This window comes from Chenopodium album, chromosome 14 (genome assembly GCF_948465745.1).
Source record: "Chenopodium album chromosome 14, dcCheAlbu1.1, whole genome shotgun sequence".
Taxonomy (NCBI): Eukaryota; Viridiplantae; Streptophyta; class Magnoliopsida; order Caryophyllales; family Amaranthaceae; genus Chenopodium; species Chenopodium album.
In genome coordinates, this window is record NC_137847.1 from 34,933,086 (window position 1) to 34,960,736 (window position 27,651).

General features: G+C 35.6%; 1 protein-coding gene, 1 long non-coding RNA gene and 1 other non-coding gene across 3 annotated transcripts; 2 read left to right on the top strand and 1 right to left on the bottom strand.

The window, feature by feature from the left end:
• Nucleotides 1–1,131: 1,131 nt before the first annotated feature.
• LOC145580327 (small nucleolar RNA R71) lies at nucleotides 1,132–1,236 on the top strand. Its single transcript, XR_014099392.1, has one exon. It is a non-coding gene; the product is annotated as a small nucleolar RNA R71 (small nucleolar RNA).
• A 13,283-nt stretch (nucleotides 1,237–14,519) lies between these two features.
• LOC145579167 (uncharacterized) lies at nucleotides 14,520–15,615 on the top strand. Its single transcript, XR_014099069.1, has 2 exons — nucleotides 14,520–14,923; nucleotides 15,343–15,615. It is a non-coding gene; the product is annotated as an uncharacterized LOC145579167 (long non-coding RNA).
• A 973-nt stretch (nucleotides 15,616–16,588) lies between these two features.
• Nucleotides 16,589–26,343, bottom strand: LOC145579168 (putative WRKY transcription factor 14). The gene is made up of 3 exons (XM_081636426.1): nucleotides 25,277–26,343; nucleotides 23,603–23,743; nucleotides 16,589–17,313 (listed from the first exon to the last, which is right to left on the bottom strand). Exons 1-3 carry the CDS (start codon nucleotides 25,954–25,956, stop codon nucleotides 16,695–16,697), a joined length of 1,440 nt encoding a protein of 479 aa, XP_081492552.1. The 5' UTR covers nucleotides 25,957–26,343; the 3' UTR covers nucleotides 16,589–16,694.
• Nucleotides 26,344–27,651: the final 1,308 nt, after the last annotated feature.

Here is a 27,651-nt window from a genome sequence, read left to right on the forward strand (position 1 = left end):
ATTTTGCAAACTTGTCATTCAACTTCCTCTCCGCAAGCCTACTTGGAAAAGGAACCGGTCCATCGAGGTTCCTAGTCTCACTAGGAATTGAAGTTGTCTTCTCGTTGTTGAGCTTCTTCTTCTCCGAACTTCCTTCGACCTCATCAACTTTTTCCTCCTCACCTCTCCTATCTTCATTCACACTCTCTTCTCCTCCCTTCTTTCCCTCATTATCCCCCTCACTTGGACCATCATAGGAAGTTCCCGACCTCAAAGTGATTGCCTTGCATGTATCGGGTTTTTGGTTATGAGATGGGTTAGGTTGTGGTTGTCCGGGTAGAGTTGATGGTGAATTGAAAGGAGCCCTCTCGGCCAATTGAGCTAGTTGTGAATCAACCATCTTGTTGTGTGCCCTTATTTCTTGCATTTGTTGCCCAAAAGTTTGCATTTGTGAATGCATAGCTTGAAGGAGTTGTGTGGGTGTTGGCTCCGCTTGAGGTGCTTGTTCTTGATTTCTTTGGGGCCCTTGGGTTTGATTGTTGTATTGGTTTTGGTTGTTGTATTGGTTGTTCCTAGGGTAGCTTCCTCTTGGGTTTTGGTTTTGAGATGGAGGTGGATTTTGGTATTGGGGGTTGGAATTGTAAGAAGGTTGAGCTTGTTGGCCCCATTGTTGAGGTTGAGATGCAAACCCGGGTGGTAGTTGTCTCCAAGCTACTCCACCACCACCTCCTCTAAAACCGTCTTGTCTTGTGTTGTATGCCGCCACATGCTCGGGGCTCAAACCTCCACAATAAGATGTATCATGGTTCGTTACTCCACAATTTTGACATGAGAAAGAGTTGACTTGAGAAGAGCTTGCTCCCCCACTTGAGCTTGCATTAACACTTGTGTTCAACTTTGAAAGCCCTTTTGTGAGTTGCTCAATTTGATGTTGCAATTGATCGACCTTCTCCAATTCATAAATCCCACTTTTCTTCGGTGCGCTCCTTCTTCTACCTCCCCAAGAGTAGTTCTTTGCTACCTCCTCGATTGTTGCTTCCACTTGATTTTGAGGGATCTTGATTAGTTGACCACCCGCCCCCGCATCCAAGTTGGCTCTAGACATGGGCTCCAAACCATCGTAGAAAAACCTCATGAGCAAACTTTGATTGTATTCATGGTGAGGACATGCTTGTACCAACTCTTTGAACCTCTCCCAAGCTTCATTAAGACTCTCATCTGTTTCTTGTTCAAATGATGCAATCTTTCTTCTCATCTCGGCGGTCTTCTCCTCGGAAATGAACCTCTTCAAGAATGCCTTAACTACCTCCCTCCAAGATGTGAGTGAGTTAGGCTTCACTTGCTTCAACCACTTCTTTGCTCTACCCGAAAGAGATTGTCGAAATAAATGCATCCGGATGTACTCTTGAGAAACTTGGTTGGTTTGAATCATGGCACATAGCTCAAGGAATCTATCAAGGTGCTCTATGGGATCTTCACTTGTAGAACCCGAAAATTGCTCCGATTGAACCATTCTTGTATATTGGGGATGAATTGTGAAGTTAGTCTCCGTGACGGGTAACAAAATCCCTCCCGTGAGCTCATAATCCTCCGGATTTCTAAACTCACGAAATAAAACATCATCTTCTTGTCCCGCCATTGATTCACTTTGCGAACTAGAAGAGTAAGAATCACTCCCACTATCAATTATAGCACCAAGTCTTCTCCCTTCTTCTTCAAAAAGCCTACGGATTTGTCTTAAAGTTCGGTTGATTTCTTGGTCAATTTGATGGGTAGGTGGTCCTTGAGATCTTCTAAGCATTCACCAAAGCTAAGCAAACAATTAGCAATGACAAGTATGATAGAACAAAACAAAACAAAAAGAAAGCAATTAAAATTACTCTAACAAAAGCAAATTAGACACCAAACAAGCCGCTTCCCCGGCAACGGCGCCAAAATTTGATCGGGATGAAAGTAGGTCGTTGGGACTACCAACCCAAATCAAATTAACTACTTATAACCTAAACTACCCTAATACAAATATAGGGGTAAGTATAGGGTCGAACCCAAAGGAAGCATGCAAGCTAAATATCAAATTCACTAAGCAAGAGTCAAGGAAAGGATAATTTTGTTGGTTTTTGGATAAAAAGCACTAAGACTACAAACAAGCAAATATAAAGAAGATTAAAAATCAAGAGAGAACGACGCTAGGGGTACGAGGGTGTCAAACATGATTAGAAAGAGGTGAATAATGATAGTTATCATGAAGAACATGCCAAAGAACACAAGATCCTACCTAAACAATTCATTCTCATGCAATAGTCTAGGTAAATCAATGAAAAAGCCCTATGCTAATAGAATCATTCTCATGCATCCTATTACACACTAGCAAAATCAAGAGAATAAAGAGGCACAAATCATAAAACTCTATTTTAACAACTCATTTTCATGCAATCATCAAAATAGAGGTGATCTTAATCTAGTTCAAATCATTTTCATGCATTTAAACTAGAAGGCAATCAAATAAAGTGCAACAATAATCCCAAGACATTAAAAATCAAATCTTTCATCAATTTAAGGCATGTATTCAATCCAACCATCATCATTCATCCAACATTCAACACATATTTTCCACCCCCTTCCCCTAGCTAAGAAATTAGCCTAGAGAAGGGAGATTAAACATGATAATAAAACTAATTGAAAACAAAATAGACATGGAAGCAAACATGATCAAAAACAATGAAAATACCAAAGATGTCAATCCACAAAATAGATAGAAATAAACAACTCGAGTGCAAATAAACTAAGCTAAGAGAAAGGATTAGAGATTACTAAGTAGGCAATGGTAGAAAGATTAAAACTTGCAAAGTTGCTTGATTGATTGAAATGAAACTTGAACCAAAGTTGCATACATGAAGATAACTTGAGTAATACTACACTTTCTCTCTCTAAGATTAGGGTTTAATTGTCTTCTAAGATAAGGCTAGATGATCCACTAATCTACCCTACGACCTATATATATAGGTCCCTTAAAAGATACAAAAATAAGAAATAAAAAAAAACTGAAACTCAGCGGTGCGCGCCCGCGCATATACACTGCACGCCCGCGCAGATGTTGTGCGTGCGCCCTCGCAGATCTTGTGCGCCCGCAGATCTGTGGGTACGGGGAATTAGACCCATGGATGCGCGCCTTCTCCCAGCAATACTGTGCGCTCGCGCTTGAAGAGTGTGCGCCCGCACACAAGGCGCGCAAACGGCGCACACTACTCTCTGTTTTGGCTCTGCTTCTGCTGCTGTCTTGTAGGGGTTCTCCCAGGGCTGCGCGCCCGCACACAAAGCGCGCACAAGGCGCGCAAAACCTTCTGTTTGAGTTCTGTTCTTGAAGCCTTCCTGCGCGGGTTCTCACAGTGATGCGCGCCCGCACACAGGGGATTTTGGGGGTGAATTGCTCTTCTTCCAATGCCTTGATTTCTACAAAACAAAAACAAAGAAAACAAGGAGAAAGGCAAACAAAGAAAAGAAGAACAAAAAGGAGAGAAAAAGGGGACAAACAAGCTACAAATGGGAGGGAAAACCCGTAAAAAGAACACTAAATTGTGGCATAAATGCCACTCATCAAACATCCATTATTAACTTATATTTTGGTTTCTATGAATTGAAATCAATGAAATAGGACCATTTACTCACTTTTGGGAGCATATAAAGCCAAAAAGGCTTCAATATTACCTAAGGGACTTCTATCTTTCCCATCTTTCATGTAATGGTCTAAATTATAGAAATAAAACACATAACATCCATTATTAACTTATATTTTTGTTTCTATGAATTGAAATCAATGAAATAGGACCATTTACTCACTTTTGGTAGCATATAAAGCCAAAAAGGCTTCAAAATTGCCTAAGGGGCTTCTATCTTTCCCATCTTTCATGTAATGGTCCAAATTATAGAAATAAAACACACAACATCCATTATTAACTTATATTTTGGTTTCTATGAATTGAAATCAATGAAATAGGACCATTTACTCACTTTTGGTAGCATATAAAGCTAAAAAGGCTTCAAATTTACCTAAGGGACTTCTATCTTTCCCATCTTTCATGTATTGGTCCAAATTATAGAAATAAAATACACAACATCCATAATTAACTTATATTTTGGTTTTTATGAATTGAAATCAATGAAATACGACCATTTACCCACTTTTGGGAGCATATAAAGCCAAAAAGGCTTCAAAATTGCCTAAGGGGCTTGTATCTTTCCCATCTTTCATGTATTGGTCCAAATTATAGAAATAAAACACACATCCATTATTAACTTATATTTTGGTTTCTATGAATTGAAATCAATGAAATATGACCATTTACCCACTTTTGGGAGCATAGAAAACCAATAAAGCTTCAAAATTGCCTAAAGGACTTCTCTCTTTCCCATATTTCATGTATTTGATCAAATTATAGAAATAAAACACACAACATCCATAATTAACTTATATTTTGGTTTCTATGAATTTAAATCAATGAAATAGGACCATTTACCCACTTTTGGGAGCATATAAAGCCAAAAAGGCTTCAAAATTGCCTAAAGGACTTCTCTCTTTCCCATCTTTCATGTATTTGATCAAATTATAGAAATAAAACACACAACATCCATAATTAACTTATATTTTGGTTTCTATGAATTGAAATCAATGAAATAGGACCATTTACCCACTTTTGGGAGCATATAAAGCCAAAAAGGCTTCAAAATTGCCTAAAGGACTTTTCTCTTTCCCATCTTTCATGTATTTGATCAAATTATAGAAATAAAACACACAAAATCCATTCTTAACTTATATTTTGGTTTCTATGAATTGAAATCGATTAAATAAGACCATTAACTCACTTTTGGTAGCATATAAAGCTAAAAAGGCTTCAAATTTGCCTAAGGGGCTTCTATCTTTCCCATCTTTCATGTATTGGTCCAAATTATAGAAATAAAACACACAAAATCCATTCTTAACTTATATTTTGGTTTCTATGAATTGAAATCGATTAAATAAGACCATTAACTCACTTTTGGTAGCATATAAAGCTAAAAAGGCTTCAAATTTGCCTAAGGGGCTTCTATCTTTCCCATCTTTCATGTATTGGTCCAAATTATAGAAATAAAATACACAACATCCATAATTAACTTATATTTTTCTCCTTTGACTTTGTACCTTGACAAATTTCCATATGTAGGAAAATCATTTATGGTACAAAATACCATGGCAATTAATCGAAAATTTGTACCTGAAAGAGCATCAAATGTCACATCACCTTCATCCCACAACAGTTTCAAATCGTTAATAAGGGGCTCCAAATAAACATCTATCTCATGGCCAGGTTGTTTAGGACCTGGGATTAGAAGTGAGAGCATGATGTACTTGCGCTTCATGCATAACCAAGGAGGTAGGTTGTATATTGACAGAAGAACAGGCCATGTACTATGTTGACTGCTAAGAGTGCTAAATGGATTCATTCCACCCGTACTTAATGCCAGTCTTATGTTCCTCGGCTCCTTCCCGAATTCTGGAAATGTTTTGTCAATGTTTTTCCATTGCAACGAATCAGCCGGGTGTCTAATCAACCCATCTTTCTTCCTCTCATTTTCATGCCACACCAATTTTTTCGCTTCATCCTTAATTGAGAACAGGCGCTTCAACCTTGGTATTATGGGAAGATACCATACTACCTTAGCTAATGGCCACTTCAAGCGATCCTTATTTGAGCCCTCTAGCTTGTATCGTGACTCACCACACTTTGGGCAAGCATCCAATTTTGCATTCTCCTTTCGATATAGCACACAATCATTAGGACAAGCATGGATCTTAGTGTACTCTAAACCCAATGGACACATCAATTTCTTCGCATAGTAAGTCGACTTAGGAATGTCATTTCCTTCTGAAAACATATCAGAGAGGGTTTCCAACAATAAAGTGAAACTAGTGTTGGTCCACCCGTTCTTCGCTTTCAAGTTGTATAATGTTAAAATCCCAGAAAGCTTGGAATACTTAGAACAACCAGGATACAACGGTGTCTCGGCTGCTTTCGACACATTCTCATGTATATGAGAATCTTCATTAACATGATCGCCTAGCCCGTCTATCATCTCATTTATCTCGTCTTCCTCTGTGTCATCATTAGAACCCACTTCATTATCATCAAAACCATTTGACTCCCTCTCATCAGCTTCATTGCCATTGTCGTTAATAGAAGAAGAATTATCCATGGGAGGAAATTTTTCACCATGCCAATACCAAATACTGTAGTCTGGCATAAACCCACGAATAATCAAATGGTCCTCTATTTTCTTAATGTCTTCCCACCTCTTCACATTGTTACAATCACGACAAGGGCAGAAAATAGGTCTTGCTTTGGTTAGCCTTTGTTCAACGAGAGTACTCCATTGGTGTTGCACTGCGACTCTACAGAACTCGTTGACCCCGGCTAAGTATTCTGGTGTGGTTCGAGGACCATTATACATCCAACGACGGTCCATTTCTAACAATGTATGATTAACACTCAAGAAACAAATTATATTCAACATCACATATCAACACATTCCAAATGCATGATTTCAAAGGTCCTTATCGCTCCAACCTAACCCATCCTTGGAAGTGTATTCCCACTAGCAAATGGTTGACCACTTTTTGGACCTAAGGAAATTTCGGCAGCATTTCCCTATGGTTCTCCAAATACACGACGTAATTAATTTCTTAATTACGTATGTACTCAGAGAACACATTAGGGAATGCTAACACGAAATTACCTTTACTTCCGAAAAACAATCAACCATTTACATCCTAAGTGAGAATACAATTCCAAGAACAGTCCCAAACGGGGACTATTCAAGATTTACTCATTTTGAGTAAATCTTGAACGGGTATCTAGGCATATGAAGATATAATGCATAATAAATATTAACACATTCAAGAACAATCAACAAATCAGAGATATGTTCATGCAAAATCAAAACAACAATTCAACTAAATTAAACTAAACGGAAATGCAAACTACATCAAATTTCCATAAAATAAAAAAAAAAAAAACAACAAAAATTGACAGAAAATTAAACAAAAAAAAAACAAATTTGAATTGGCAGAAAATTAGAAGCAAATGAAACAAAAATCATAAGAAAGAAACTCTCAATGCAATGTACTAATTAAACAAAAAAAAAAAAAAAAACAAGCTACAAAACAATTAATTACTCATACCAAATTGTCAGATTTAAGCCGCAACCCTTTCTGGTACAGCATCAAAAAATCACCATCTTGAAATGAGGACCGAGTTGCTTCAATGGAGACAGATTGGAGAGGACCGCACTGGTTCAATGGAGTTGAGGGAGCTGTGGACCGAGCTGCTCCTGAAATATCAGTTTCAAGTCACTCCCATTTCCCAGCAAAATCAAAAAATCAAATTAAACATGTAAAATCAATCAATTAATTTGGGGAAAAAAAAAACCTAATTAAGTAATTGCAATTAAGCAAATTGACACAATGGTTACGAAATTGGGGGATGAGAGCTTACAGGAAGCTGCTGGGAATTTCTTGAGCAAGACCGAGCTTGAGCTGCTTCAATGAAGAGAGCTTGGCAGTGAGAAATGGAGTCACGGCAACCAAGCAGCAGCAATTTAGGCCAAGAAACAGAATTAAATCAGAGTAAATCCAGAATTAAATGGAGTTCGGGCGAACCTCAATACCCTTCATCCATAATTAACCCATTACAATTATAACTACATTCTAACCAATTAACCCCCTTTCTTTAGAAAATATATACTACATATTTAAGGACTAATACAGAGAGAAAAAATGGTTGGAATTATCACATTTAAGATTTTTATATTGAAATTAATTAGGACTTTTGCATAATCAATCAATTTTGAATGATTTTTCAATAATTTATTTCAATAAAACCATGGAAACATATTAAAATAAACAAATTGAACACAAAAAAAAAATTCAATGATAACCCTAAAATTCACAATTGGCAAATTAAAGTAAGCAAAAGATGGAATGAACTGTAGGAAAACGAAGCATGCGTCAGACATTTCAACTAACCTGGGAGGAGATGTGATAGCGAAACGGCGGCAGATGAAGAGCGGCGGCAGTGCGCTTTAATGGAGAACTCAGAGTGCGCTTCAATGGAGAACTCAGAGTGCGCTGTAATGGAGAACTCAGAGTGAGCTTCAATGGAGAACTCAGAGTGCGCTATAATGGAGAACTCAAAGTGCGCTTCAATGGAGGAGAAGAGTAAGGATGATAGGAGCAAAAGCAAGAGAGAGAAATGAGTAACCTGAACTGAGCGAACTGAGCGTGGAGCTGCTTCAATGGAGTTGAGGACGACGACCGCGCGCGGGAGATGCTTCAATATTGGAGAGAGAAAGGGGAAATATTTTGAGAGAGAGAGTGAGAAAGGGGAATGTAAACATTCAGGGTTTACTTTGAAACATTATTCGTAACGGACACAACTTGTTAGTTACGATTAGTTGGTTATTCGTAACGGGCAGAGTAATGCCCGTTACAAATAACCACTTATTCGTAACGGGCACCAATCTGTTCGTTACAAATATCTCTTTTCCTGTCCAAGTCACAACTTTTTTGTAACGGACATTGGATTTGCCCGTTACAAATGATGTATTTGTAACGGAAAATCATATGCCCGTTACGAATAGCTTGTTACAAATAAGATTTTTTCCACTAGTGTCTCTTCATCAAATAAAGGCTTCAAATCATCACGAGCGGTGGTGGTGACAAATTGTGACTGGTGATGAGTGATGTAGGTGGTGAGGGAGGAAAGAAAAGGAGGGGGATTTAGAAGATTAGGTTCACCGCACTTAAGATCTAAAGAAAAGGAAGAGTGAAATGGAAAAGTGGTGGTGATCTGTGAGAGTACAAACACTGAGGAAGGTGGTGGCCGGATTAAGTAAGGTGGTGAGGGAGAAAAAGGGGAAAATTTGGAGGATTTGGGTTTTGGTGAGGAAGGTGCCACAGAAAAGTGAAAGGGAAATTGGGAAAAGAGGGGAAGTAATTTAGGATTTTGGTATACATATGTAGGGAAAATGGGCTAGGATATTTGGGCTTATTAAACTTCGGTTTGGATTTTCGGTTTTCGGTTTTTGGAAGCCCCAAACAAAAATCCAAACCGAAATATTTCGGTTTTCGGTTTTAATCCAAATTACTTTCACCATTATGTTATATTATGATGATATGATATTAGATTTGTAAAAGTAAAAATAGTAAGAGAGATAACTAATTAAATAATAGTGAATCCTTATTATATAAATAATTTTTGCAATTGTTATGAAACGGTTGTTAAAAAAACTGTTGCGATTATATGAAACGGAGGGAATAAATATTTTTAAGGAACAACAAATCCTTAGGGTCTGTTCTCATACGATTATTTTCAATTCAGTTCAGTTCAATTCAATTCAGTTCAGCTTTAATAAGTTCAGTTTAGCTCCTAATTTCCTTCTCTTATAAAATATTCAGTTTAATTCAGTTCAGTTCAGTTCTAATAAGTTCAGTTCAGTTCATTTCAATTCACTTCATTTCATTCAATAAGAACAAGCTCTTAGACTCTCTACTTATACTAAAATTGAGCCTCTCATAAATCAAACAAGTCCGGGTTTGCGCATAATTATCCTAGAGAGTCGACCGAGAAATGTGGAAACTACACCTCATCGTGCATTGCATGTACTGTATGATATTCGAAATGAAGCAACAGTAAATCCAGTGATGATGTCGCATCAAAACTGTACATTCTGACAATAATTACTTATTTAAACTGTAGAAGCCTTCTGTTTCTCCTTTCTGTCCCATCTTTCAATGACTTCCATAAAGGAATCTCTTGGGTTTCCAACTGATTGAGTGGTGGGGTTTTTCTATTTTTTTTTTATTCACTTGCAAATTTTATTTTATTTGATGCGTATCATTCAATGGCTTAATCTTTTATTTTCTTAGTTTTTAATTGGTTGCCAACTGAATTAGGTTTTGTCATAGTAATTAAGAAATACTTAAAGAAGTCAACTCATTGCTTCCATAATTGCTTCTTATATTCTTTATCTTTAATTTGTGGGTAGTTGGGTTTTGGAACTGTTAATTAGAATTTTAAATTTGATAAAAGTGGTATTACGTATTTCAAATTTATCCATAGCTGTATGACATCTCTTTTTACTCCCTGTTTTTCAAAGTGGTCTTACCTAGTTACTGTAACGATGTAATTACACAAATTAATTAAAAGTGAAAAAAAAAAAACAAAACTATGTATGTGAATATTTTTGGCTTTGAACGAGAGAGATAAGAAATATGGGTTTTATTTAATATAAGTGGGTCCCACAAAGTGAGTTGTATAAGATAGATAATAAACAAAAACTTCCCGTTAAAAATATATATATAAATATATATGTATCAGAGGTTTTTCAATGCGGCAGGCCACATGGTGCGGCAGGGGTTACTTGTATGGTGTTACTGGTTTTGTCAGGAATTACTTATAGGTGATACTTGTATTTTGGGTTACTTGTAGGTGTTACTTGTATTATGAGTAACCTCTACAAGTAACCCCAGACCAAACCCCCATACCAAACCAGTAACACACTACAGGTAAACCCTTACCAAAACCAGTAACACCCTATAAGTAAACCCAAATACAAGTAACACCTTTTTGTGGCTGGCCACATGGTGCGACGGGGGTTTACTTGTAGAGTGTTACTTGTATTCTGGGGTTACTTGTAGGGTGTTATATATATATATATATAAAAGGTTGGCATATTTCAATCAAGTAGAATATGTGTTAGATAAAATTGGGGGTCGGGATTTGATCCCTGGGAGACTAGATTCCTTAATTGGCAATTAGAGGTGGATTTGGTGGATATTCCTTTTACCGGGCCACACTTTACTTGGACTAATAATAGACTGAATTCAGATCCTATTTTTGAACGTCTAGATAAAGCTTATGCTACTCGTTCTTGGAGTGAGGAACCCCCTCATGCTAAAGTTGTTCATCATCCTATACTCCTCTCGGATCATGCAGCTATTATTTTATCAGATTCTTCTTCAGGAACATTAAGTGCAAAAACCGTACAAGATAGAAAATTGGTGTTTAAAGGCTCAGGATGTTCTTCTGTTTATCTGGACAACTATGGAACAATTTTTTGCTGGGTCTCCCATGTTTTCCTTATCCAGATGTCTCTCGGTAATCAGGGACTTTATGAAAAATTGGTGCATTTCTCACCGGAAAGCTTGGGGCGTCAATTGGAAAAGTCTAGCTACAACAGTCGATCAGTTTGCGTCAAATTTAAATTCTCCTGTTTCAAGATTTCTTTTACTTACTACCTGGGAGGAAAAAATTGCGGAAGCTCAGGCCGCTTTTCTCTATTGGCATTAGTGAGCAAAGGTTAAATGGGACGCCATTGGTGATACTCATTCTCGCTTGTTGTTCTCGTTGGTGAAGTCTCGTCATCGTCGCAATATGATTCACAATCTCAAAACTGATGATGGGTTTTGGATTTCTGAACCTGAGGGAATCCGGTCTTTAATTGTATCCTTTTATCAGGACCTCTACACAGGTGATTCATTTTCAGCGGGCCCTGATTCTCCTTGGTGGGATGTACTTGATCTCCCTTGTATTTCTTCGGAGCAACAACATTAGCTTTTAGTCCCCTTTTCTTAGTTGGAGATAAAGCAGGCTATGTTTAGTATTGACGACAATAAATCTCCTAGTCCGGACGGGTTTCCCTCAACCTTCTTTAAGACTCATTGGTCGGAGGTTGGCTATTTTGTTGTTTCAGCGGTTCAGTATTTCTTTGCCCATGGTCATATGCTCAAGGAATGGAATCACACTTTCCTTGTTTTTCTTCCTAAGATTGAATGTTCGGAGATGGTGTCTCAATTTCGCCCTATAAGATTGTGCAACGTGCTTTATAAGTGCATTGCTAAATGTCTCACCAGTTGTCTTCGGCTTGTTCTCCCATCCTTGAATTTAGGTTTTTAGAATGCCTTCGTTCCATGTAGATTACTATTAGATAATGCTTTGATGGCCCATGAGGTTTTTTCCTTCATGAGTGCTTCTACAGCTCGTAAGCGTTTTTATGCTGCTTTGAAGTTGGATATGAACAAAGCTTATGATAGAGTCGTATGGGATTTTTTGTTTAAAGTGTTACAGACATTTGGTTTCCTACATACTGGATTCATATCATTCGCCAATGTGTGTCAACAGTCTCCTACTGGGTCTTAGTCAATAGTGATCCCTCGTCACCTTTCCATCCTCATTATGGTCTACGTCAGGGGGATCCTATTTCTTCCTAATTGTTTGTCCTTTGTATGGAGGTTCTTTCTGCTATGCTCCGTAGAGCGAAAGCTCAGTCTATGTTCCAAGGCATTCGTATTTCTAGAGGAGCTCCATCCATTTCTCATCTATTCTTTGCAGATGACTCATTGTTGTTCTTTCAAGTTTCTCCAGAAGCTTGCGATCGAGTGTTTAGCATTTTGTCTGAATTCTGTAATATGTTAGGCTAAATGATTAATTTACAGAAGTCGTTTGTCAATTTTAGTCCAAATACTCCCTCTGACTATCGTGAGTATTTGGCCGGGTGCCTGAAGTTACGAAGTAAGGAGTCTTTTGGTTCTTATCTGGGTTTGCCAGTCGACTTAGGGCGACGCAAGGTCACCGAGTACCAGTTCATGGTGGATAAAGTTTCTCAGCGTCTTGCAGACTTGGGATCAGTTCATCTGTCTGCAGCGGCTGAGTTGGTCGTCATTAACTCAGTGTTGGTAGCTTGTTTTAATCATATTTTGTCGGTTTTTAAAGTTCCAACCTCGATCTGTCGTACCATTGACGGCATGTTGGCCCGGTTCTGGTGGAAGTCTTCTGAACCATCGCGGGGGATGGCTTTTCGCTCAAAGTCTTTGTTGCATCTCCCTAAGGGGATGGGAGGCTTGGGGCTTCGTAGTGTTGAGCATTTCAATTCTGCATTGTTAGCTAGTCAAAGTTGGCGCCTTCGACAACATCCTCAACTTCTTGTTTCCCAGCTTTTGTCGGCTAAATATCCCTCCCTCTTATCGTTGCCTCCTTCCTGGACTGGTTGTAAATCTTGGGGGATAAAAGGGGTTGGCTTTGGGGATGCAGACGATAGTTAAGGGTATCGCGTGGAAAGTCGGCGCGGGTTCTAAAGTGCGTATCTTAGAAGATATTTAGGCCCCGAGGGGCTCAATTCGGTTTAATTCTGATGTTGGTGGGTCGGATGTCCCGACTCATGTGTCTTCTATCATTAATCTGCGTTCTTACGTGTGGGAACCTTCATTAGTTCATAAGTTTTTTGACCGGTCGGATGTCCCAATTCATGTGTCTTCTATCATTAATCTGCGTTCTTACGTGTGGGAACCTTCATTGGTTCATATGTTTTTTGACCCTCCCACGGTGTCTTGCATTTTGTCTGCGGAACGTCCTCAACACCTCATGGATGATTTTGTGTACTGGAAATTTATGCGGGATGGTAACTTTTCCACTAAGACTGCTTACTCTTTGCTCGTTCGTCTCTTAGTAGAGAATATTGTTAGTCAGCCTACTTCAGATGCTTGGTGGAAGAAGTTTTGGGAATTCCTATTCTTCCAAAACTTAAGATCTTTTGTTGGAAGATTCTTCATGATGCTTTACCACTCTTAGCTTCTCTGAGTCAGAGGGGAGTTTTGGTCAATTCCGTTTGTGTTTTTTGTAGAGAAGCTCCTGAATCGACTTCTCATCTCTTTCGGGATTGCTCATTTACTCAGCATCTGTACACTTGTAGGTTTCTGTTTTGGGATAGCTCCTCCTGGTCGGCACAGTACAACCCTTTGAGTTATGGTTCTCTGATTTGATTTCAGGGTTTGGTCAGCTTAAGCAATAGAGGGAGCTTCCTTCTTTTTTATGTTTCTTATGGGCTATTTGGATATCACGAAATCAATACATTTTCAGGCACGCGCTGTATTCACCTAGTTCCATTTTAGCCATAGCCGTCAAATGGGTCTTCCGAGGCGATCAAGTTGGTCAGTTTCCGTTCCAGGTTTTGGCTGCTCAGCAGCGCTCGGTTGATCTTTCTATTCCCAGGTCTATTTCTTGTATTCGAGGTTCTTCGGCCAAACCTGTGCAGATAAGTCTAATCGTGGGTGGTGCGTGGATTGTTGTGGATAGCTTGGCAGGGGCGGGTTGGATTCTTCGTAAGTTTGAGTCCGATGAGGTTTTAGGGGGTGGTTCTCGAGCGTGTGATCACTACCACAAAATAGGGAATATGTAACACATAATAGAGAGCAGTCAAGTTAGATAGGCGATCTCTAGCATTCTATAGAACGCCTATGTAAGATAAGCGCTTTGTATATTAAAATCTATAGAGCTCCTCTCCTAGTTAACCGTTCTATATATTTTATATAAAAAAATGACTAAAGATATAGATCGCCTTTCTATGATAAGCGATTCATATAATTTTAGGAAAATAAAATTAAAAAAAAGAAAAAATTTAGAAATCTTACCGACTTACCTATACATTAAATTCACGTACCCTAATATCGCACGCCGCCCCTTCCTTTATTTCTCTCTCCTCTTTCTCTATTCTCATGTCCATTTCTCCTTCTATCTCCTCTTATCTTCTATTATCCATTTCCTCTCCTCTGAAACCCCATGAGGCTTAATTATTATTTTTTTTCAGTCTAAAAATTAAGACCAACTCATGTTTTTTTGTATCATATCCCTCAAATTTTCTAACTTAAATTTGATTGCATGCATTCAAGCTAGAGGTGAGAATTGCAGATCGAAGATTTGGTGGGTTTGGAGCTGGAAAACGAATTCAATCGATTGCATTTAAATGTTGAGGGTAATTCTCCGCCGCAACGCAGCCTTGAATTGAGCCGGACAAGCCGATGTTGTTAGATCTGGGTGCGTTTAAACGAGATGTTGCTGCTATGAAACGGATTGTGAAGGTAATCCCATTTTTGTTCGAATTTCAATGTTTAAATTTTTGGGTTGTTTTTCGATCTATAGTTCATGATGAAACTCTTATTCAAAAGTTTGATTTCCATTTTAAAGTTTTGTTTTACTTCTCAATTATTTTAGATCTGTGGGATATTAATTTAGATGTTATAACTTTTGATTTCATCTTTTATCAATTGATTTTTAAGTTTTATAATTTCTAATTTTCATGATTTTATCAATAGATTTTCATGTCATAATTCTGATTTTCATCTCTTATCAATTGATTGTCATCATGTCATGTAACAATTTCTTCTTCTTCTTTTTTTTTTTTATTTTTTTTATTTTTTTTAATCTTTTATCAATTAATTTATATGTTATAATTTTGATTAATTTTTGACATCTTTTGAATTGCGGGTGTTTGGTGCAGGTTCTCTGATCTATTTTTGTGCGCTATTCATAGAAGGTGGTTAAGGTTGGTGTATCCAAAGCATTGCTAGTTGGATGATTGCGGTGGTTCGACTGTGGAAAGCAATTCAAGTCGTTTTTTTTTTTTGAAAAGGCAAAAAATTTATCATTGATAATTAATCAATTATGTTAGAAACCTTGTCATGTAATTTTTTTTCTCAAGGAATTTAGTCATTATACTCATTATCATTGAAATACTTGTATTTTAATTTTGTTATAAATATAATGTTATTCTTATGGTGTTTTAGTTGTTACGTATGAATTATTATTATTATTATTATTAATAATAATAATAATAATAATAATAATAATAATAATAATAATAATAATAATAATAATAATAATAAATTTTTTTTTATTAAAAAAGTGAGGAATAGAGAGCGCCTAATCGCCTATCTTTGATAGGCGTTCTGTTTTTATATAGCTATAGAGCGCCTCTGCCAGGATGACCGCTCTATTTTCCTTGTTATTTATTTACTTTTTACATAAAATATGAAGCGCCTATCTTGGATAGGCGCTTTCTATTGTGTTAGATATAGATCGCCCCTTGGAGGCGTTCTGTAAATTTTATAGAGCACCCCCTCGAAGAACGCCTGTGAGGCGTTCTCTATTCCCTATTTTAGGCGTTCTCTATTCCATATTTTGTGGTAGTGGATGGTCGCCCGAAAGATGTTCCATGTTTATAATTACTGAGCGATGTCCGCCATCTTCTCGACCTTCTCACCGTTTGCAGGATCTCCAAAGTGCCTCGGGATTGGTTTCGGCCAACCCATTGGCTTGCTAGGCGGGCGTGTGAGCGTATAATTTTGTTTTGGTCCTTTTGATTTTCTTTTGGTTTGGGTTTGTTGTGTTTTGGTTGCTAGTTACTATTGTCAAAAAAAAAAAAAAAAGGTTAGCATATTTTATTAAAGATGCTTAAGTTTTACTGATGGAGTTATTAATCAATTTCTGAAAGAATAAATGCAATATATGTTAACGAGTTATTAAGATTAAAAAACATCATACACATATACATATATTCTATATACAAAATTATCGGAAGTGGTTGTATAAAACTGTTCGAGACCATGACAATTTCACCACTTTACATAAAAAAATGGTCAACTATAATGGCACAAATTTGTATGAAAGGCCCATTTTACTCATTCAAATGAACGAATAATCCTAAAATCATCTTTATTTCTCTAGCTTATATTATAACCACCATTAGTTGATATACAAATTCTATTGAACCACATGTGCATGATGATACTTCAAATATAAAAAATTGTATATATGATTATATATAATTAATCAAAATAGTATCATCAAACATCACCTCTTAAACTTTTCTTGGTCCAAAGATAATGTTGTATGATCATTATTTTCTTCATTTGTAGGTGTGTTGTTGTTTGTTGCCCAATCAAATAGACCCCTAAAAGAATCAAACCCTTTGCACCCTTGAGTACCAAATATCTCTAGAGGATCATCACTCTCAAACTCAACTAAATCGGCGAAAAAATCTTGATCACTTTGTTGGTCACGACCATTACTAGTCTTTGGCTCGGGCAAGATAAGTGGACGATAACTTTCAATTATTTCGTCCACCTTGTTACTATCTAGCCGGTCATCGTAGAGTTTGATCTCCTCTTCTTTGACCGTTGACAAAGTTGTCGAGGTGGTTGTTGAAGCATTTTCATTCTCTTCCTTGATGAGTATGTTACGAAATTTGTTGTTGCTTGGTTTTTGTGAGGGTGGTGATGATGCCTTGGAAGAGGTTTTCGAGGCTGGTTGAGATGACCTAGTTGAGCCTGCTAGAGCGTTTCTTTGGGTTGGCCAAGGATGATTGTGTTCGGATGTGTATGTTATGACTAACATATTGGGATCTGTTCGACTTCGTTCTACTTGTTTTCTTGCTGAACATCCTTTTGAACTACTACATCTATAATAGCCTCTGTCAAAATTCCAACAAGAAATTCATGTCAAAAAATGAATAATGCATATTGTTAAGACACGACTTGATTGCTAGGTAATTTAATTGGTTAAATTTTAAAGGGTGGTAAGTTGATAACCATAACTTAGGATTTAATTCATTTTATATCATCTAATTTGTCTTTCATGTCTTTCTAATTAAAGCATGCATATATACTTAGCTAACTAGTTAAGGTGTTAAAAGTCAACCTATCAAATAGTTAATCACTTCGCATGCTACGTACGCTTCATATTTAACTGCAATACAAATTGGAACATGTGATTTATTGTTTCACACACACACAAAAAAAAAAAAAAAAAAAAAAAAAAAAAAAAAAAAAAGGTGTGCTATTCAGTTTTTATTAGTTAGTTATTACTTCGTATTAAAAGGAAATGAAGAGTCATCTATTAACTAATCTATAACTATAACTAAAGTAAAAACCGCTTACATCACTCGTGTACACATTTCATTTTATCATTAAAAGATTTCCCTCCAATTTGCTTATGACATCATCATTTTTTTTCTTCCTATTTTTGTCTTTCGAAATTCAAGAATGGAAAAAATAATTCTTAAAAATAAATAAAAGTGTGAACATCAATTAATCAAAAGCATTTTAATGATTTTTCTCTTTTCAAAAACCCTCATTTTGTGGTTAATTATTTTACACTCTCTTATAGATTTTTTTCTTTTTAATTCTAATTGTGCATCGCACGAGTATTAATCTAGTATTAAAACAAAACATTGCTGACATCATGCCTTTTCTAAATTGTACACATGTCACTTTGACATAAAGTTTTTTCCCGCCAATTTGCTTTGATGATGTCATCATTTTTTTTAATTTTTTTTTTAATTTGATACAGTAAACATTTTATATGCTTTATCTTTTGTCCTCACTGATTTTTTTTTATTAGTATGTTAATATTTGAATGTTTCAAAAGTGTTCATTGTGAAATTTATTTTTTAATATTTTATAAATATTATGCTATTGTAGAAAACTTTCTTTCTCCGTATTATAAACAAATCGCATAATATATTTGTTTAAAACCGTGCATCGCACGGAAACTAAACTAGTAATATAACTATACAAGAATCATATTTTTAAATTTTTTTTTAAAAAAGTAATGATAGTAATGATACTAAAAAAAAAAAAAAAAGCTCTCTTAGCACTATAGAAATTTTACGAAATTAGAGACAACATTATTCAACTAAAGCCCGTCAAAAAAAGCTAGGAACAAAATTTTCACGCGTGAATTCCTACTTTTAGGGGGGGAAATAAAGCTCTTTTTGCAAAGGTGTAGCTTGGACGTTTTAGAGGAGTGTATTTATTTTGTGCTTATAGTAAATCTTGTGGTTTTATTATCGAAAAATTTGATTCTAATAATCTAACCTTTGCATGGTCCTATTTTATTAATCCGACCTTTTGATTATTTCATTTTAGGGGTATTCTATTCTATTAGGCCAAGCAGGTCACTTAACCTGTAACAATAAATCACCTGCCACGTGTCACGTTATTATTGGTCTAAAAAATATTTTTGATTAAAATTTTAATATTAAAGAAAAAATCCTTTTTTTTTCCTTTTCTTCTTTATCTTCATCTTCCTCCCTTTCTACACCTCCATGAATGGACCAGCCAAACCTCCGCCCACCACACCTCCACCAACCGCCGGCAGCAAGGAACCCTACCCCACCAGCCACCAATCGCCTGCACAACGACAACAACCAGCCACACCACTTCTCCCGCAGCATCACCAGCCGCGCACAACTCCCGCAACATACAACTCCAAACAAAGCCTAATACCGCAGCAACCCAGCCGCACTTACAACGCACAGCGCAGCAACCACCGCAAAACACAACAGCCGCACCGCCAGCTTCGCCCACCAACAACCCCTTAAATTACACCAATTCACCACCTGCAAACATCAATCGCCACCAATTGCAACAATTTTGGCCTTTAATTGCAGCAATTTGGAAAGGAGCATCTTCATCTTCGACCAATTGAAGACCCAGAAGGTGCGCTCATGGAGTGCGCTCATGAAGAATGGTGACACGACACCCAAAAAGAGAGGGGGAAGGGAAGCGGTTGGCCGGAAAAGGGAGGTCATGGGGGAGGGGATGGAGTAGCCGGAAATGGGAGGGGTTGCCGGACGGGGATTCAAGCTGCCGGAATCAATGGGGGAAGGGAAGGACTGATATCAATATATTTTTTTAATTTAAAAAAAAATAAAAGAAACTAAAAATGAATTAAAACATTGAAAATGAAAAAAAAAAAAAAAACCTGAAGAACAGGTAGCGGGTCACAATGGCCTAATAAAATATAATACCCCCTAAAGCTTGGATTATTGTAGAATAATCAAAAGGTCGGATTAATAAAATAGGACTCAGGTTGGATTATTAGAATCAAATTTTCCTTTATTATACTCTATATAATATCCGGTTTCATATTTAAAAACAACTGTTTCATATTAAGTGTAACAAATATTATTTTCTTTTTAAATTGTCATTTTTCTTTATTTTCTCTATTCATCACATTCATCTCTAAATTTCTTTGTCCATATCTAGGAGGCCATATAAAGACATTTGTTCAACATGATATGAAACATAAGTAGTAATTATCATGATCGCATTAAAGTATCTCCTCCATATACAAAAAATGTTCTGCTCCGATCTGACCTAAATGTTCTCCCCGTTTAGAATTTATAAACTTTTCACAGCTTAAGATAATACTCTAAATTTTCAATACATACATACGAAAAACATGATTTGTTTGATAACTAACATGGAAATAGAGATATAAAACTATACTTTAAGAATATAAAACTTTTATACTACATTCGTTTCTTATTATGTGCAACAAAGGAGTATTGTGAGACATAAAACATTCCTTTGTTGCACATAATACAATTAATTAATGCTAACATGCAATTAGTGATATTAACAATTTAAAATGTATATTGACAAACGTGTCAAATGGATTTAAGAGGAACTTAAAGGACCAGTGGATGTACTAAATGATGCTAGTAACCTAATATTTCATCTAGAGCTTTCAAAGTAATTTAAATATTTAGAATTACTTCATCTAAAAATTATCTTTTCAATAAATTAGCATTCTTAATATATGTGATCAATTAGTTAAAACATATTTTATCCGACACTATCTATTTAGTAGTTTTCTTCAATTAATTGTATAGTCAACTTTGTTTTGATTTATGCTCAGTTCTTTTCACCTTGAAAAATATTAAGTTAAAATAATTTTAATTCAGTATAAATAAGTTCAATTTAATAAAAATCAATACATTTCAGTTAAAAATAATTTTATTTTAATTAAAATAATTTTAGCATAGTAAAATCAGTAATTTTAATGAAAAATATAATAAAGAATCAGTAACATTATTATAGTTCAGTAAAATTAATTTTATTTCTTTAAAAATAATTTTACTTCTGTAAAAGTAATTTTAGTTCAGCTACAATAAGGGTAAGAGAAAAGGTTCTTACAATTTTTCTTGAGAAATTTTCATTGGTGAACTCCAACTTTTTAATTTTTTAAGTGGTAAACGTTTTAAAATTTTATTATCAATGGTGAACCTACATTATTGATTACCATTGATAAGTATTGTTGTAATAATAATCCTTAACTATAGTTAATTTTTTTTTTTTTAATAATTAAATTATATAAAAATATTTTTTATTTAAAAAAACCAAACCCTTCCCCACCCAACCTAGCCACCATCACTAATAAAAAAAAACCCAACCTAGCCACCAGTAGCCCCTCCCTTGTCGGCGTCCACCAGCCACCTCTCTCCCACCCCCACCAACGCCGGCGCCCAGCTCCACCTTCACTGGTACGCCGACCTTCAATCCTCCACCTCCTCTCTTTCTCCCAATCTTGAACCCCCACCACCCCCATTTCCCTCACCGCCCCAATACTGACCTCAACCCCACCTAAAACCACCCTGAAAACTTACGTACCTCCTCGTCGACCCCCTCCCTAGTTCGCCGACCCAGAAACCCTTAAGCCCACTCCAAAACACCAGAAAATACCCAAACTCGTTTAGGGTTTCAAAACCAAACCCAAGAAACAGGTTTCAGTTTTCTGGTGGTTTTGTGTGGCTTTTAGGGTTTTAGTGGTCGGCTCACAGAGGAGGGGGTTCGTTGGGGAAGGGGGTTGGTTTTCGTGGTGGTTTGGGGTGCGATTCCCGATAAGGGCCTGGTGGGCGGCATTGGGGGAAATGGGAAAGAGAGGAGATGCGGCGGGCAGCGGTGGGGAAATGGGAAATGAGAAGGAGGTGCGGGGCGTCGCCGGCCGGAGGTAGGGAGGCTAGGCGTCACTGGCAGTGATGCTGGTGGTTAGTAGGGGCGAAGCTAAAGGGGGGGCTGGCAGAGGCCCGACCCTTGTAGCCCAAACCCGCGGCCCTTAATTTTATTAACTAGCCCCTGTAGGATTTTAGTATATATGTTAATAAATTCATGTACTTGTTGTTGAAATTCTGGTAGCTTAGTGGTAAGTGGGTTTACAATATTCCCTCTAGATTCAAGGATTGATCCTGCTTAGTGTACTATTATAATTTTTTTTACATTTTATTTTTTCCTCTCTTTTTTTTTTTTTCAAAATTCTATACTAAAACTTTCAATCCTTCTTAGTGTTCCATTATTTTTTTTTTACATTTTATTTTTTCCTGTCTTTTTTTTTTTTTTTGCCAAAATTTTATACTAAACTTCAACTCTTCCATTAGTGAATTATCTTTTCATTTCTTCAATCTTCTACTTGTATTCAATCGGATAATTTTGTCTAATTATTCAGTAATAATTTATCTATAGATCACCTTTATTTTTGGATAATATGATTGGTATAATTATGAAATAAGAAGCTCTTAATTTTTAAAGTGAGTGGTCGATAGTCAACAAGTGAATTTACACTGATTTTATACATAAGAAAATAAATTGCCAATAAGTTTAACATGTAATATATTATTGACATTTTTTAATATGAAAACTCATAAATTGCGATTCAGAAAAAAATGTTACTCCAATAATAAGCCATATATTTACATATTGATTTAACCGTCGACCCTCCTAACTTAAAAATCCTGGCTATGCCCCTGGTGGCTAGGTGAGGGGTTTGGTGATTTTTTTTTTTTTTTTTTTTTTTTTTTTTTTTTTTTTTTTTTTGTAAAAAAAATTTCTAAAATAAATGTAAAAATAAAAACTAACTAAATATGGTTAATTATCTAGTTATAATTTATCATTAATGTTATAGTTGAGTTAATATAAAAAATTTAGGTTTACCATTGATAATAAAATTTAAAAATGTTTACCACTTAAAATATTAAAAAGTTGAAATTCACCAAATAGAATTTCCCATTTTTCTTCAATAGTTTTTCGAAATCAAAACACAAATATCTCAACATTATTTATCCATCAATTTGCAATACACTTCTTTCTCAAAAAAAAAAAAAAAAAAAAAAAAAAAAGTAATTAAACAAAAATATTTACAATACACTTGTATTAGACTGGTTCGCGTATCGAACATAGCATTTAGAGTAATAAATACTTACATACGAGTCAACCTTGATTATAGCAAATAAATATTTTAGCTTAATAGCATGGTACCTATAATTGGTAGGTTCTTATACTTTTACCTCATTTAGTAAAATATTGGTCTTACAAAAAGAATGAAGATCTTTCTAATGCCATTAAATATCTCTATTTACAAAGAAGTATGATTATTTGTTCAATCACCAAGTTGAGTACTAAGAAAGTTGAGTACTAAAACAAAAGGCACACATTCTAGATTTTAACGTAAACCTCGAGAAATAAGAAGTGTATGTGTCTCCTTTAGATTTATTTGACATCTATACTTAAAAGATACACAGTAATAATGGAACATATCAATAATTGATTTAATATAGCAATGAACCTATGCTACAGGGTACATAACCCCTAAAAAATGGTTTGTATGTTTTCTATCAAATAATTAAGGGTCGTCGTTTCTATTCATGTATTGAGAATCACAAAGTAAAAACCGTATCAGTTCAACTAAATTAAAGTTGCTCAATACTGCTACTTTGTAACAAATAATTTAATATATGTACATAGTAATTAGACCAAATTTTGGTTTATATTAATGATCTAAAATCTTCTTTGTATGAGATTGTGATTAATTATTATAGTATGATGAAATTTAATGTAATGTTAGTGGAAATGCATGTGAAACTAATTAAATTGAGCCTCTACATAAATATGTTTAACAAATTAAAGAAGTAGATAATTTACCTAGGATAAGGAGAACCTTTGATGGGTTTTTGACCATATTTTCTCCATGCCCAAAGATCAGAAGGTACCACTTCTCCTGTTTGCCTGCTGTTTGCTGCTGCTGGTGCTGGTATACACACCACTTTCTTAGCTTGTATTTTCCTGTTCATATATATTACGGAGTATCAGTATTTATTTATCTCATTTATTCCGTACAGTACATTTATCATTTATGGGTCAGCTTAATTTCAATCTTTTTTACTTAAAAACGCCCTTTTATTTTCGTAAAATTAGTTACATTAAAAAAATTATCATACTAAATTTAATCCAATATCTTACAAATATATTCTAACGTTTGAGATATAATGACTTTATTATAATTTGTGTAATTCTCCTTTGGTATTATGGCTATATTTGGGGGTGTTCAGAATTTAATTTAATTTTGTAAAAATGTGTGCATAACTAAGTTTAGCAGTGTTAATGTTTACATCTCTGACACCGAACTGATAGTGCACTACTACACAGGGCCGGCTCATAGCATGAGCACAATGAGCGATCGCTCAGGGCCCCACTTTGAAGGGCCCCATATGATTTTTTTTAATATAAATAAAAAAAAAAAATCTAATTTAGTACTTATATATATAATAAAAACAAAGCAAAAACAGAAAAATATGCTTCAATATATTTTAGGCGTGTTCCAATTCAAGCTTTTTAAAAAATGAAAATAAAATACTAAGATAGGTGTCCTTCAAGGTTTTTTTCCCCCTCTAAGCCTCTCACCTCCCAATTTTTTTTTAACTATGTCTCTTAAATTTCTTTGATGAACTTATATAATTTTTTTTTTTTTTAAAATAAGATTATGAAGCATAAGAGAAAAGATGAGTTCAATTGTGAAAAGCTTTAAAAAAAATTGAGCAAAAAGAGCAAGTTAAGCCAATCTCAAATGACTTAGAATTTGTAATATACACCCGAGTGTACCGTACACTACCCAACTCACCTAAGGTTAATTTTTTCTTCATTTCATGATAAATGAAAAACGATCATCAAAATGAGAACAAATACTCATGGGTGTAAGACTGTACGGTACACTCGGGTGTATATAACAACCTCTCCAAATGACTATTATGTATTTGTAAGTAATTTTGATAAACTTTTTATTATAAACTTCACGAAATAATTGATTGATGTATTTTTATATAATACGACTTCATTGTTTAGGCCTTAGGGGCCCCTATTTAGTTTTCGCTCCGGGCCACAAAAATGTCCGAGACGGCACTGCTAGTACATGACTTCATGATATGCTACTTGATGATTGTAAATAAAATAGGTTCTACTGTTCTTCAGCTTAGGTCACTAGTTGGGGAGGCATATAGCTAGATAAGCTAGTAGACATTGACAAAAAAATAAAAAAGTCCAATCAAAAAGATTAGATTAGGAGTAAAATTGATGATACTACCTTTGTTTTTAAAAGCTTTTACAATTAGGATGGTGCTTATCTCTCTTAATAAAAAAAAAAAAAAAGTCAAAATAAGATGAAGTTAATACATACTTAATTCTTGAATTTCTTAATTACATTTACTTTTATGTAATTACATAGAATTTAACCTAGCAATAAGTACACACAAATTAATATTATGTTAATAACAAGTAATTTTTATTAAATTAATTAAATGAAATCAAAATAATCGATCTAACCTTTTTCTGATACCATGATTTCGCGGAGACGGGATTTGCAACTGCTGTACAGTGGCGGTGGTTGTAGAGCCGTCAACAAACACACCCTTAGGGCTGCTACTACAGCTAGCATTATTCATGCTTATCATTTGGTTAGACATGAATCCATAACCCGCCGCAGCAGCCGACTTTACAACCTTAGGCGAGGCTGCTGCTGCTGCAGGTAGTAAGGGAAGTTTCCCATCACTATTATTATTACTGCTACTGCAGTTATTACCGTTATTATCAATAGCTTTATGACTAGTATTATTGGTATCTGGTAAGATCTGAACCATATTATTAGAAGAGAATATATTACATAAACCGTTGTTGATAATACCCGGTGTTTGCGATGGTCCCGTAACTTGTTGCACAAGTCCATCCGCACCACTAGCTAACCGCCCTCCGCCTTGACCCCCGTCATCGACTCCAATGTTGTCGAGGAAAGTAGTCGACGACGTTGATATAGCATCGATGTTGCGGAGTAGGGTGTCTGCAGGGAATGAATAAGCATCATTATTCCTTATTAGCTGGTACGAGTCTTGGTTCGGTAAACCAAATCGATCACTTGTGGTTGCGGTTGCAGTTGTGTGGTTGCCGATTATGCCATTACCTCCGCTAGCTCGAACTATGTCTGCTAGATCCCCTAAATAGTTGTCCATATCTCGACAAAAATGAATTACTAACACACATAAACTTAAGATGAAGCAAATTAAATCAAGCTTATAAGCTTAATGTTAAGTAGAAGGAATAATATTAGTAGAAAAAAATGAAGAGAAGAAAAAAGAAGAGAGCAAAGTATTGTAGAGAGAGAAAGGGGAGAGAGAGAAGTGCGCTGACTTTTGGTAAGAAACAGCTCAAATAGTGCACGCAAACCGGGTGATCTAGAGAGAGAAAGAATTTTTAAAAAAGTAAGATAATCAAAAATTAATAATTGGGTTAGATTATCAGTTGGTTGATTTATCACGAAGCATCAAATTGGGTCAAATTTGTGCAACAAGATAAATATTTAAATTTGTTGCTGCTTCCCTCTTGTATCCTATGCAACCTCATCATCACAGTTCAAAGATGATAATATGAAAAGACCGTTTTAATAATACCTGTGTCATTTTCGGAAAACTTGTGACGGGGAATTAAAGATGCGGCATATGGCCGCGTTTCCCGGCTAACGTTTTTTCTTACTAGCTTACCCCTTTTCTTTAAACTTTTTATTGCTTTTTGGCGGTATAGACTCGCTACTAGAGTTGTTGAAAACTGACTTGATTCGAAAACTCGACTGAGAATTACTGATATCTAATTTAATTTTATATTATTTAGATTAAGGGTATGTTCTGATTAACTATTTAATATTATTTAGATTAAGGGCCTGTTCTGATTAACTGAAATGAGCTGAACTGAACTGAACTTAATATTTTATGAGAGAAGGAAATTAAGAACTGAATTGAATATTTTATGAGAGAAGGAAATTAAGAACTGAATTGAATTGAACTGAACTGATTGGAGCTGAACTAAATTTATTGGAGCTGAACTGAAAATAAGCTGAAAAGAACAACCCTAAGAGAAGGATCCAGACCGAAGTTCAATGCGCACGGTTTTTTTTTTTTTTTTTTTTTTTTTTTTTTTTTTTTTTTTTTTTTTAATTTAGTATTTATAGACCATACTGTAGACACCTAAAAATGTCTCCCCAAAACCAATCTCGACGATGAACAACCTTTCACCGCCGTTATTGGTCGGGTTGAGTATTTAATCTTTGGAGTGCTTAAATACATATTCAATCCCAATACATTTCATAAACCAACCCAATTCCTAGCCCATTTCCCTAAACCATAACTTACTTTCCACTTTTCGTCTCCACATCAAAAAACTGAGCTGAACTGATTTTGTGGCCCTACAATTTTGATTCAAATGTTATTTGGTTGGATAGGCCTTTCAATAATCTTTCCAACGATATATCATAAGCCCAATTCCGATTTAAAACAAAGAAATATGAGCAAAATACTAAACTCGGCCCAAAACCGACACCCTTTCACTAAAATGCCATATCTTAAAATCTACAAATGATTTTGACCTGATCTATTTGGGTTGGAAAGTAGACTTGATAAGCTTTCCAATTATATGTTATATGCCTTATTTCGAGTTACGGATCAAAAGTTATCATACTTTTAAAAACGCGTAAAAAACTGGAATTACCGCGCAACAGCTAAAATGTCGCGCCACGGTGCATGCCAACGTGACACGGTGCCTTGTACCGTGACACGGTAATTTTCACAGTGGTACGGTGCTTTCCCGTGTCTATTCGCTTTTTTTCTCACGCGTTTATGAATCTGGACGCACTTTTAGACAAATTATACACCGCG